This window comes from Mustela nivalis (assembly GCF_964662115.1).
Source record: "Mustela nivalis genome assembly, chromosome: X".
Taxonomy (NCBI): Eukaryota; Metazoa; Chordata; class Mammalia; order Carnivora; family Mustelidae; genus Mustela; species Mustela nivalis.
The window spans coordinates 34,904,688-34,917,992 of record NC_139040.1 but is presented as its reverse complement, the minus strand read 5'-3'; the positions used below and the strand labels follow the sequence as shown (position 1 = coordinate 34,917,992).

General features: G+C 46.8%; 1 protein-coding gene across 4 annotated transcripts in view; it reads right to left on the bottom strand.

Annotated features, from left to right (window-relative positions):
• The window catches only part of AMOT (angiomotin), a 62,920-nt gene that overhangs the window by 31,105 nt on the left and 18,510 nt on the right, over positions 1-13,305 (bottom strand). For all 4 annotated transcript variants that reach the window (XM_082716414.1, XM_082716416.1, XM_082716417.1 and 1 more), the window contains 3 exons: positions 7,303-7,783; positions 3,038-3,182; positions 2,078-2,170 (listed from right to left, as the gene is read on the bottom strand). In XM_082716414.1, coding sequence (XP_082572540.1) covers positions 2,078-2,170; positions 3,038-3,182; positions 7,303-7,783 — 719 coding nt within the window. The remainder of the gene's footprint in view (positions 1-2,077; positions 2,171-3,037; positions 3,183-7,302; positions 7,784-13,305) is intronic.

The following is a 13,305-nucleotide window of genomic DNA, read 5'->3' as shown; positions in this document are numbered from 1 at the left end:
GCAGTCAGAGAGAGAGGAAGGGAAGCAGGCTCCCCACTGAGCAGAGAGCCCGATGTGGGGCTCGATCCCAGGACCCTGGGATCATGACCCAAGCCGAAGGCAGAGGCCCCAACCCACTGAGCCGCCCGGGTGCCCCAGGTCCCTCCCCTTTTAACTAGGGCAGACCCCATACCAAAAACTCAAAAGAGCAGTTCTGATTCTCATTTGGAGGTACAGTGCCCTTCCTCTGGAGACCATGATACCTGGGTTTAATAGTGCAGCCTTACCTCCCTCCCCACTCTGACATTACATATCTATTCAGCTGTACCTTGGAAAGAAATGAGTATTTATTGAGTACTTATTACCTACCAAGTACTGTATTCTTAGTCCTCACAAGGACTCCCCTGCAAGAAAAGTGTTATTCTCTTCCCCATTTTGTATATGAAAAGACAAGAGACCCAGAGGGCCTGAGTAACTTGTATGAGGTCTTACAATTAGTCAATGAATACACAGCAGAACCCACGCTTACGGCCAGGCTGTTCTGAACTCTTTCTAACCAGACTGCCTTCTCCTAGGGTTGTGTTGGTTTGGCCTCTCAAGGATGAGTGGACCCCATTCCCCAAGCAGGCTCTTCAAGAGGGCTTTCTTGCCTCTTACAACAGTTCCATCCAAGCAGCACCCTGTCGATGTCCAAAGGCAAAAAGAACTAAGAGGCCACAAGTCATGCCCTCTTCTCTGCTTATTAAGTAGAGTCCATTTTTCCCTTCTAGAACCATGCGGCAGCCCTTCCCCTTGCTGTTAATACAGTTTTTATCTACTGCATTCCCACATTTTATAAACCAGTAGCAGAGCTCCCAGGACCCCTGAAATACCATTACCATACAGGGAGGAGGGGTTATGAACTAGTAGACCTGGGGCAAGAATCCATACATTTTCTCTTTTGATTTGTTTTATCCTGCGAGGTCACCACCTTCTCCACGAGGCAACCGGCTTCCAGGGGCACCGTGACACCCCCAAAGCAACTGCACAACAATTTATACCAGAAAAACTGCGCTCTTCCCTCTGAGACATACCGACAAAGGAACAGGAGGCTCAGGGAAATGAGAAAGAAAAAAGCCCCACTTCTGAGGCCAGTGCACCACAGAGCAACCCAGGGAGGGAGGGGGATATTGTAAGTGAAGATCAAACAAACTTGTAAAAGCGGACTGGAAGCTGCACGGAATGACTTGAAAGGGTCATGTGGAGGCCCAGCAAAGATGGGGCCTGACAAGTCCCCTCCGTGCGCTACTCCAGCTGGGAGCCGCAGGGAGGGAGGCTGGGGGTCGGCAGCACCAATTACGGGCACAAGCAGAGTGAGGGTAGCTCATCTGTTTCCCCCTATGGGTTCAATCCACTGCAGAGTTTTTATTGCCGGTTTTATTGTGGTAACGGCAAAGAATGAGGCATTGTCTAGCTGGGTGGAGTCTATTAGGGACCGATAAAGAAGAGGATTAGTTCATTGTCACGGTCCTTGGAGTATTTCCAGACAAAGGAAACACTATTATGGGGAAGACGTAGCTCTGCCCTCCCCCACATCCTCCAACTGGGCAACCAGAGTCAGTAGCTCAGGCCATGGCAGCAGTGGTCCTCCTCTAGCTCCCTTTGCCCTTGGCCAATAAGGAATGATATGATATAATACAGGGTGTTTAACTAAGGGAGCCGCAGGTGCGGATTAGGTATTCCAAACGCTACCATCCTGCATGTTAATCCCGTCTCTACCACAGCCAGCCCACAGAGCCTTCAACAATAAATCCCTCCAACATTAAGAGACCCCATGTTCACTAGGGTCCTTTTCAGCTAGCCGTGACAAAAGCAAGGGTTTCGAGGGGCTTCCCTGGTTTAATACAGAAGGAGCCATGCTGATGTGACTAAATGTGGCAAGCAGCCTTCTTGGCCTCAAAGGATAAAAGAACAAGATGCTTGAACAGGAAAAAGAATCCCTAGATGTCATTTGCTCTGTCCTGGCTGTTCTAGAAGGATATGCAGATCTGTGTAACCTTTTTACACATCTGGCTCCCAACCACACATTAATATCTGCTGCCAGAGCTTTCAGACTTACTTTTTGCAAAGAGCTGAGAGATGGTTTTTCTAGTATCCTCTGATCCCTCATATTCCTTCTCCGCAAGCTGCTTGTTGGCAGTCTCTAGACGCTCTGTGGAATTCAGAGACAATCAACAGGGCTCCATATACAAATTTCCAAGCACATGTTGTTTGCTCTCTAAATACTGATCTTGGGCAAAACAAGCCTGCTTCTTCTTGTTACCAGGGAATAGGTGACACAGACACAGATTCACCAATGTGGAGCCCCAAAGCAATCTAAGCCATGGTTGGGAAGGAGGAGGTGAGCACTTAACACTTTCGCCCCTCCCTCACTAAACCCAAGTGCAAAATTCTTAATTCTAATGAAGGCATCTATCCCTGAATACATGACATCTTTCATTTGCCAGGAAAAAGAGCATCAAAGTTATCATGATGTCTTTAAAATCATGTAACATCAAAGCTAGAAGGGGGCCATGGGCAGTATCTAGTTCAGTTGTCTCATTTTATCAATAAGACATTTTAAATTCAAAGACAGAAAATAACATTCCCAAGGTCATCAGTTTTGAAGGTGATTAAGGTGGTCTTTTCTCACCATCTCCAGTATTATCATGTTAAGGTAAAAATAAAAGGAGTGAGTCCCAGAAACAACAGAGGACATCACTATTTCAAGCTTGCATGGCCAAAAGACAGACCTCTGCAAAACCTAGAAAGGAAAGAGGCAACACGGATTGTGGGGACAAGCCAGGTAGATCCAGGAGTCCTGGGGGGATACTGCCTGCTTAACACATCAGCACATCCCACTTTCATGAAGCAAGCTTGAGACCAAGTTCTGATGCCATCCCCAAAACCTAGCCTGGTCTATGCCCTGCAATTGACTGGTCATACTAAGTGGGCTGGACAAGCCTTGAGAGCCCCAATGTATGCTCCTCAGCCCTTCCCTTCGCCATCTTGGCCAGTGCTTCAGAAGTGAGTCGCTCACCTCTCAGATCCCTGTTGAAGTCATGCATCCTTCGAATTTCACCCTCAAGCTTGTTTCTCATGGCTTTCTCCAGGGCCTCTCTTTTGGAGGATGATTTTACAAGGTTCTCATACGCCTCCGACACACGCTGGATTTCTGTCTCCACCTGGAAAAGACCAAAAAAAAAAAAAAAAAAAAGGAAAGAAAAGATAGTGGAGATGGTAGGAGCTTAATGGAATAGATGGTCTGAAAGGATATATGCAAATCCTTAATGACAGCTTCTCCCAGGGCTTTACAGATGGCTAAGAGGCCTGCCTAACAGATAAGAAAAGTTTCCCAGAAGAATTTCTTAAAAAAAAAAAAAAAAAAAGATTTATTTATTTAACTTGAGAGAGATCTATTGCGCATGCACAGGATCAGGGGAGGGGTTGAGGGAGAGTAAATCTCAAGGAGATGCTGCACTGAGCACGGAGCCCCACGGCGGAAGCGGGACGGGGTGGGGGGGGGGCTTAATCCCAGAACTCTGAGATCAGGACCTCAGCCTGTCGCTTAAACCAACTGAGCTCCCCAGGCGCCCCCAGAAGGATTTCTAAAGTCAATGTTCAGCTAGCTCAGCAACCAGCTCAGGGGGTCATGAGAGTTCCTCAGGTTCAAAACAAATACGGTTTCTGCCTTCAGAGAAGGTGGTAGGAGAAAATAAATTTCATAAGTACAGTTATAAATGATTTTAATTTCTGCACAAGAATTTTCTTAATTTTGAAAATAGGATTAATAATGTATATAATATGTCAATAACATTATTTCAGAGTGTCCAGAGGGCTTTCACATGTTTATTTCTATTTGCCCTGCTATCTGCCTTCACAGGGACACCGCTCCCCATTTTAGCACAGGGAAAAGTGAAACTGACCTTTCTGAGATCAAGTTAGTGGCAGAGGCGAACCCTAAAAACTCGAAATCTTGGCCTTATCCAGTGGTTCAGTTCACTCTAACAAACCTTTACCAAGGGCTAAATATTTACAGAGATCTTTAAAATACCTGTGGGGGCAGGGGCGCCTAGGTGGCTCACTGTTTTAAATCCTCTGTCATAGGCTCAGGTCATGGTCCCAGGGTCCTGGGATTGGGTCCTGGGATCGGGTTCTGGAATTGGGTCCCACATCAGGCTCTCTGCTAAGCGAGGAGCCTGCTTCCCCCTCTCTCTCTGCCTGCCTCTCTGCCTACTTGTGATCTCTGTCAGATAAATAAAAAAAATTTTTTTTTAATTTTTTAAATACCCGTGGGGTATGTAGGCATGAATGAGGACATTACTGTTTCCCTTAAAGGAGCTTTCAATCTAATCAAGTAAAAGAATCAAGAGAAGGATGCGTTACTCAGAGCAGTAGAAGTAAGTGCTACAAAAGTACAGGGAGGAAGAGGTTACTCCTGGTTGGGGTGAGGGGAGAGGAGACCAATTTCAGGCATTTTGAGTCAGATCCTAAAAGCTAGGTCAGATTTCAATGAGCAGAGGTGAGGGGAAGGGTATTCTATTCTGAGAGAGCGAATGCATTCCCAGAATGACCAGTAGTCTCATTTGGCTAGACTCTGTGGGGTACAAAGAGGGAAGCTGGTAAGATCTGGCTGTAAAGATAGACTGGAGGCAGATCATAAAAGCTTTAATGCCAGGTATTTGGACTTTATCCCATAGTCAGTGGGAAACCAGTACAGATTTTTGAACGGAAATTCACGATCGGAGTTATGTTTTATGATACCACTGCAAATCTTATAAAATGGGGGGAGAAAAATAAAACATACACACAAAACCTCGAAGGGAAAGGGTCTTGCCCCAAATCAGCGCGAATCGAGAAGAAACTAAGAAATTAGACTCCAGAGTCTTTCTGTAACCAGTACAGCTTCATTGCACATGAAATAACTACAGAGATATTTGCATATAATTTGTATAAGATAAATAAACCCTGTGGCCTATTCAGCAATTTGCAAATTGAATTTGACTCCTGCAGCCATTCTGCATTCCTTCTCAGTTTCCCACTAGCCTTCTTAACAAAGCTCAAGGGTACTTTATGGGGAGAACTATCAGGTCCCCAGTGGGAGACTGGAGGAAAGGTGGGGTTACCAAACAACTCAGATTCCACCTGCCCAGCTCCAAAATTATGCCCAAGGCAGGACTGCCTGCAAACAAATGAGGCTTACACCACAGAAAAGAGCAGGCTCCAGAGTGTTTTTCTCCTTGCAGATGGCACCAAGATAGCAGCACAGAAGGTGAAAACTGGTAGTGAATGGCATTTAGAGACAAGATCTGCAAGGCCTGGGCCTGATAAAGCTTTTGCATGAAATTCAAGTGCGGGGTACAGAAAATAAACATTTCCATTTGAAAGAGCAGTCTTGGTATTAGTCTGAACTGGGCAGCCTTTAGACGGAAGGCAAGGCTTTCCAGTTCCCCACAGAATGAATGCCACACCTGGAAAGCAGGCCCTTTGCTCACCTTGTTCAGAGTACTATTCCGAGATCTGTACCAATCTTTTTCTTCCCCGCCCCGTGTAGAAATACTGTACCCTCCAAAAGGGCAAGTTTTACATCTGTCAACAGGCTCTTCCAGGAAAAGAAGTCATAGAAAGGCAGACCCACTGGTTTGGTTGGGGATGGTGGAGGCAAGGAAGAGGGATGTGGTGGTGGGTTTTTGTCTCATTATTCCCCTCATGAGCCTCGGGCCTCCGTATCTTTTTCTATCACCAGCTGGTATCTCCCATATCTCCCTTTTCCTCTTCTAACCCCACTTAGGCCTCTAATCCACTGCAGCATCGGGTCAGCCTTCACTTTCCCCAGCACTCAATTACACTTGGTGGAGGCATCTTGGCCCTCGCTGGGAACAAGCAACAACGAACAACACCACAAATCCTGTTCCATTCCTCTTCCCTGTCACCCACCTTCCTGATTACTGCATCAGAGATGGGGCTGGGACCACCCTGAATAGAGTTTGGGGAGGGGTGTCAACAGTTAAACCCAATCAGCCACACCAGGCCAGTCTGCTTTTAGTGCGTGAGTAGGATTAATTTGTTGCACCGATGTGATTTGGGGGTGGGGCATATAGTTAAATGAGAGGAAGCAGAAAATGGAAAACTGGGGGTAAAGCCACAGAGAAACAGTCCTCTAGGAACCCCAACATACCCCACCCAGATTTGGGCACACTGTGAGGGTGTTTCTGTTACATAAAAATACTCAGCTGACAGTAGGCCCTCCTTTACTTTAGGACCCAGATCTGGTGTTTATAAATTCTCAGTTTCATTCAGGCCCCTGAAATTTCCACTCCTGGGTGTCTCCTAAGGACAGAGTTGCTGAACAAAACAGGGCAATGTACCCTCCCTCCCACACCTTCACCCTCACCTCCCCGAACAGTTCACATTGTCGGGAGATCAAACCACATGAGATCCACAATGACAAAAGCTGCAAAGAGGCTGCCAAAGGTATAACCCTATTCAGGGACAGCCACTGGAAGCCAAGAGCTAAGGTTCCTAGGTTAGGGCACTCAAGAGCTAAAGTCCCAGCTGGAGGAGACAAGAGGGGCCCAGGGAAGAATAAGAACTCTATGGGACAGACACTCCTTTTCCTACTTCCTCAGCCTAGGGCTGTCACCTGTCACCCAGCTGTGGTGCTAAGCCCCTCCTGCCCCCCACACACCAAAGAAAGACAGCAGATGTTGAATGTGAGCTGCAGGGAAAAACCAAAGCAAAGAGGAGGCAAAGGATGAGGTGTTGAAAAAGAGTTACGATGAGAACTCCCACTTGGAAAAGTGTTCTAAGCCCTTTCCAGAACAAGGCAGAGCACGATCAGTGGTGATCGTGAGTGAGCTGTTTGTGGGAATTCAGTGGTGAGATGTTTGTGGGAATTATCTAATTTAAGATCCAAATTTAGTTTAAGATCCAAATTCAGTTACGAGGGAAAATATAATCAAGACAAAAGGTCTTTAGGTTGGCAGGACCCTCACCTACACAGGCATTGCCAGTGTACTTGACCCTAAGAAGAAGTTTCTCGGCCTTCTGGAAAACAATTACGTTTTCTTTAGGGCTATCTGGGAAAACTGTACCAATATGTTCTTTTCTCCCCCACATAAATGTAAAATGTGACTCCTCCTGGGAAGACAGGCTTTTTTCCAGATTGGTCCATATCTAACCTTCAGATACAAGACTCCAGAAGACCCGAGTATAAGTCACGCAGGCACCAGCGAGTGGAGACGTACATCTCTAGGCAACACGTGACTGAAAGAAGACTCTGCTAGCCCCAAACGGAGGCCTCACCTTCTGCAGCCTCGCCACCTTCTCGTAGCATCCTTCCAGTTCCTGCCGCAAGTTCCGGTTCTCATCTGACAGGATCTCAACCATCTGCTGGGCTCGGGAAACGATGGCAAATGGGTCTGCTGGCATTGGCTGGTAGGAAGCGGAGGACTGCTGAGCCCGAGGCATAGCTGAATAGGGTTCGCCGGCCTGCTGCTGGTGATGGTGGTGATGCTGCTGCTGCTGTGGCTGACTCAGGCTGGGCTGAGGGAGCCGGTAATGATCGCTCTGGTGAGCCGGGGTCGGGAGGAAATGCTGCTGAGGCCTAGGCAGGTGAGCTGAGTGCTCTCCTTGGTTTGGGACCAACGGGTGTTGGGCAGGAGACAATCTCGTGGCTGGCGGAGACTGCAGCAAGGACAAGGAACCCCCAGATGTGAGGGAAGAAGTAGGACTGTGAGGCCGTGAGCTTCGGGCCGACAGTGGTAATGAGATGTCTTGCGCCGGCCTGGAAAACACGGTTTACACGCTCAGGTTAAGCTTTCTCCCGTGGCACCGGGGGGTGGGGGGGTAGGGGGGGGAGAAGGGCACGAGAAAGTGAGATGAGGAGGCTTCCGGGGCCCGCTCCCCGTCCCCAAGGAGACCTGCAAAACGAGGAGCAGGCAGGGTTAGACTCGGAAGTCTCTGCAAAGAGCTCCACAGCCCTTTCCAGGCCTGACCCGTGAGTGACTGATGGAGGTGTGATCCCACGGAGGATGGAACCAGGTGACCTCCAGGGTCGCTTGGTGAAAATCTGAGTGGCATACATGAGTCTTCCAGAAGGTAATTTTCACATCATTATTTTAAACAAAACCTCTGACATTCTGTATGTGGTCAGCACATGTAAAGGGTCAAATTCAGAAAATGTGTTCCACTTGCCCACAAGGAAATGGCAAACCGCAGTCAAAATTAGTCCCCTGCTCGCTATTGGCAACTCTCTTTCATAATTCATATATTCACAGAAAATTACTTGAGGATGTGTAGGTCCTTATTATGTTAGAGACCAAATAATTATTGTTGATTACACTTAATAATTGAATAAGGTCTATTAGCAGTGATGATACCAAGAATTGGAGAGGATTTACAGGCAACACTGTCATACTATTTTTGATGACCTGACCACAAAGTGTAAGTACTGGAAAAGCCTTCAAGAAATCATTTAATCCACTCTGTCACTGGACAAATGAGGAAATTGAAGTCCAAGAGAGAGGAAGCAATCTGTCAGATATTACAGAATGACTTATTGGTAGTACCAGGGTAGAACCTATGCCCAAATTCCATTTTTCTGCTCCTTCCACTACCATAATACATTGACTTCCACACAAGGATATTCAGATCCCCAAGTGATTTCTTATAGAAAGTTCCAGAAAGAGAACTTCGGTACATTGTTTAATATGGCTCTCCCATTTTTGTACCTCCTACTGGACTGTTAGCCATTAAGGGAAATAAGGACAGTATGTAAATGGATCACTTTCACCATCTCCACCATCAGCAAGAATATTTGGAAGTATACACTAACGACGAAAAGCTTGTTCATCCCCCCAGCCCATGCCCAGCTAACCTCATATACTCCCACATCCTGTGGATGCTTGTCCTACAGTTGATATTTCTCAATCCAGGGAAGACAGATGGCTAAGAGCATGGGGTTTGGATCCCAATAGAATTGTGAGACCTTTTCTACTGCCTACTGGCTGTGTAACCTTGCTCATGTTACTTAATCTGCATGAGCCTGTTTTGTTCCTGAGGTCACCGATGAATTACAAAAATACTGGGCTCCTCTCATTTTTGAGCTCTACAGGAATTACAAAGAGTCCCTTATCTACCTTCCAGTAAGATAGGTTGACCCTGTTAGGGATTTTACTTATGGGATATTCATTTAATCGTTGCACTACATTGCACAGAATACATGGTGGAACTGGGACAAATCACTAGGAGCAATTAACTTTTAACTGGCATTCCAGAAGCTAAAGCACATCCCTCCCACATACATTTCAGTTATCGTTATTGTGCACGTATCTATCCCAACAAGAGATCCTCACTGTAAGGGCTTTTTTACGGCTACAAAGTCACTCCAAACACTTACCTACCCCAATAACCCAGATGCTTGCCAGAGCCCTCAAATCTTCTCAAGCCCTCAGTTCTGTATGTCAGTCCCAGGGATGCCTCTGTCGTACTTCTACTCTTACAATTCCATATACACAACACTATCAATATAGCTGAATACTGAAGAGGGCATGCGACCTATTTGTGGACAGAAGAATTTACATGATTCCCATTATTACACCTGGAAAGTTGCTACTGTATATTACCTTTCTTTGGAAATGTTCAAAACACTTGTCCAATCAAAAGCCTAGGAGCTACTTATAAATTTATTTGGGGAAGTCTTAACCCATTTTCTGTACTATGGATCTTCAGTTTCCTTAAGGGTCAAATGGACACTGCGCTCTTTCTCTTCTTTGAGTAAGAACTATTATAATTTTTATATATCCCTAGAGTTAAAATATTATGTACTGGATTTGTTAAGGCTTTTGGATCTCTTGGGCAGAAGAGAGGGGCTTAAATTTCATATTCTCCAATCCAGCTCTGAAAATTAAAGGGGAAAATGGCCAAATTAATCTTCATCTTTGTTGTCAGGATTTGGAAATCCCGGGCCTGGGAAGTATTCTCTTTTAAAGACTGAATGCCCAGTTCTGAAATGCGCTTCCTCCCCTCAGCTCCTCTGGGCCCCATCAGCAGTCCAGCCTCTCTCTCAAACAGGCTGGCCACTGGCCTCCCTCCTGCCTGGAGGCTGATAGGCCTTTCCATGCCCTGGACAGTACAAGGCCTCCCAGGGGCCTCAGGAAGGAGGAGACCACAAGGTCTCCAGGAAGAGGTCTCTGGAGTCAGATAAGCCCAGCACAGCAGTGGCTCTGGGCATGACTCTGAGCTCTACTTAGAGATAACAGAGACAAGGTAACTGCCCCTCTTCGGCTCCCCAGCCTGGGAAAGAAAGCAGATTTCAGCGCACTATGATGTTGGGAAAACCAAGGCAGTCCGTCCCTGGCAGGTTTGCAAACATGAAGCAAGGCTTGGGCAGTCACAAAAGGAGAGAAAGCCCTCCAGCCAACCAGCTCCATCTGGGCTCCAGCATCCACCCACCACAAAAAAAGCAGGACTGTATTAACACTCCTGTGAAGTTCCCCCTGAGAGGAGGGGACTGAGGCATGGCAGGGATGCAGCAGAGGGTGGGGGGGGGGCGAATGTCAGAGGAAGCAAAAGTACATTCAAGATGAAATAATAAGCGTAATAGTAAGGACAGTAGTAATCCAGGTGGCAGCTGGGTGAGTGGCGCGCTCCAGCAGTGTGAATCGCTTCCCGCTGACATATTAACCAGGAACAACAAGTTGCCAGCAGACAATAGAATCACGTGATTCCCGTGGAAGCCCTGACCTGCCTCCCGGGCCTTTCCCTCCCTTCATCCAGCTCCTTCCCAAGACAACCTGGGTCCCTGGGACTGGGTGGAAAAGGGGAGGGCAGGGCCTAAACGCAGGGCTGAGACCAAGGACCAAAATCAGCATCCTTCTCCAAAGCGGGGGAGGGAGGGACTCCCTCTGAAGAGACGGCCTGTGAGGACACAAAAGGAAAGCAAAAGCCGGTCCATGGAGCTGACACAGCACCTTCCACCCTGCCACCTCACTGGGAGCCTCTGCCTTCCTCAGTCACACACACCCCCCGCCCCCTCCCCACACCCCCACACCCCACACAATCCTGGCCCACACGTGTGCAAACCCACACATGCACACTCTCACCAGAGCAGGTGCCACCAACAGCCTGGAACCCAATTTATTCTCCCCACAGAAACTGCCTTTCCCAGGCTCTGTGACCGTGAATCTGTGAATCCTGGAGAGGGCTGCAAATTCTTGATTGTTTCTCTTGCACAACCAGCTCGGCTCTGAACTACAGAGTTAGGTCACCCTTAGATTCCACTAAGAAAGGATTTCAAGAAACCTCAGATCTGGGCATGATTTCAACAACTGAAAGGAAGTGGCTGCTTTACAAACAGAAAGGTTTTAATTTTTAAAAGCAGTTGATAAATGTGTAAACCCCAGATGCAGAAAAGGCTCAGCACTTAGAAAGACAAAGCTTCAGAAATTTTTTTAATTCTTCAGATGGCTTGGCCTTGTTTCCCATCTGGAGTTCTGGGCATTCAGGATATTTATTTTTCAAGCGGGGAGGAGGGCACAGGGAAGATGAAGTAATAAAAAAAAATTGTTTATAACATTTTGTTAATTCTAACAGCCAATCTCTAGCCTTTCACTGCACCTCTAAAAGCAAACAAAGGTTTTCTGAACAGCAATTTGTTCAAAGAGTTTGCTGTGCATTCTTGATCTGTAATTTATGGATTAAGAACTAAGAATTTCATCGTCTAATTAATGTTAGCGGCAGTTACTTGGAAAGGTACTCACAAAGTGTCTAGCAAGTTGGTTCAAGGAAATAAAGGAGGAAAAATGTGTCACCACCTAAAAGCAGTCCATTTCTGGAAAGCGGTTCAACTATTTCCCCTTACCAGTAATTTGTCAATAGGTGCCACTCCCTCACCCCAGGTCCTAAAGAAATTTTATTGCCAGAATTTGTCTGATGCAGACCCAAACTTCACACAGAGCATCTTCTGATGAGGACCATTTTAAGTCTGATTATTCACCAAGCATATCAAGTACCCTGTTCCTCCCCTATAGAGGGGAAAAAAAAAAACTACAGAGCTAACCTGTGTATTAAAATTCTGCTCAAGAGAGGGGAATCAGCATGGGCTCTACTGCTTCTGGGGATAGGGAGAGAGCTCCATAGATAACATGGGAGGGAAGAGAAGCTACAAGTATCTTCCTGTGAAATATACGGAGCTAAATTTCTCTGGTGGCTTAATCAGTAAGGGAAGAAGAAAAAATCTCTTTGGGCTCCTTATTATTTATTTAGGCAGATCAAAGGGCTTTTCCATCTAGCTTCAAACACTGTGGGAGTCATTTCAGATCACAAACAATACTGGTGAATGAGTTCTGAAAATAGCTTTCCTCAGAAGGCGGGCCTTGCACTAAGCGGGGCTTTGGATTCTGCTCCACACCCCAGCCAACATACTCCCCCTCCCACAAGGCAACAGACGTCAGCCCATCCACATAAGGGACAGAGTCCCACAGACTCTTCCGTGCTGAAGGGAAGAGCAAAACAAAAATCCCCAGCTTCATTGACATTTTGCTGGCTTGGATGGGTTTCCACTAAGCTAAGCAGTCCAACTGACCAACCCCTCCCTGGGTCTTCCGTTTCATTGGGCAGATGGGAATCGGGTTCTTGCTCTCATTTAAACGGGAAGGGCCCTGTCTGTTACCCCATATCCTGTTCTAAGACACTTATCAGAACTTAGGCTCCTGCCCTTTGAGAGCTATATAGAAGGGGTTGAAAAAAGTTAGGATATCAACCTGGGTTAAGAAGAAAAAAGTCCTAAACTGGCCAAGTTATGGGTGGAGCCCAAAGTGAATTGCTTCTGGCTATAAAACAGGACCTGGAGGGGGAAAAAAAAGAAGTACCAGGAAATGCCAGGTGCATTCTCTTACCTTCACCCTAGTTGACCCCCTGACTGCCTTCTCTCCTGAGTCACCCAATGAACTTCAAGCCAAGCGGCTCTTTCCCAAGTAAGTGAGGAGATAGGAGGTGAAGAGTTAGACATCAAAGAGATCACAGGCCTAACCTGGGAAAGGGCCCCACTAGGTGCAGGGACTTCAAACCTCACGGTCACCCATAATTGCCCATGGTAACAGGGCAGGAATGCCCCGCAAAACTGCCATCATTGTTGGCCATGGTCCAAACCTCCCCCCTGCCCCATATGCTGAACTCCTACCAATCAGAGACACAGCCCAAACAGTAACAAAAGAAACAACAAACAGAATCATGGCATCCTAAGGTCCAGTCGACACAGCGAGGGGGGCACAATGGGCCTCTGAATAATGCAAACGTACATTTAGG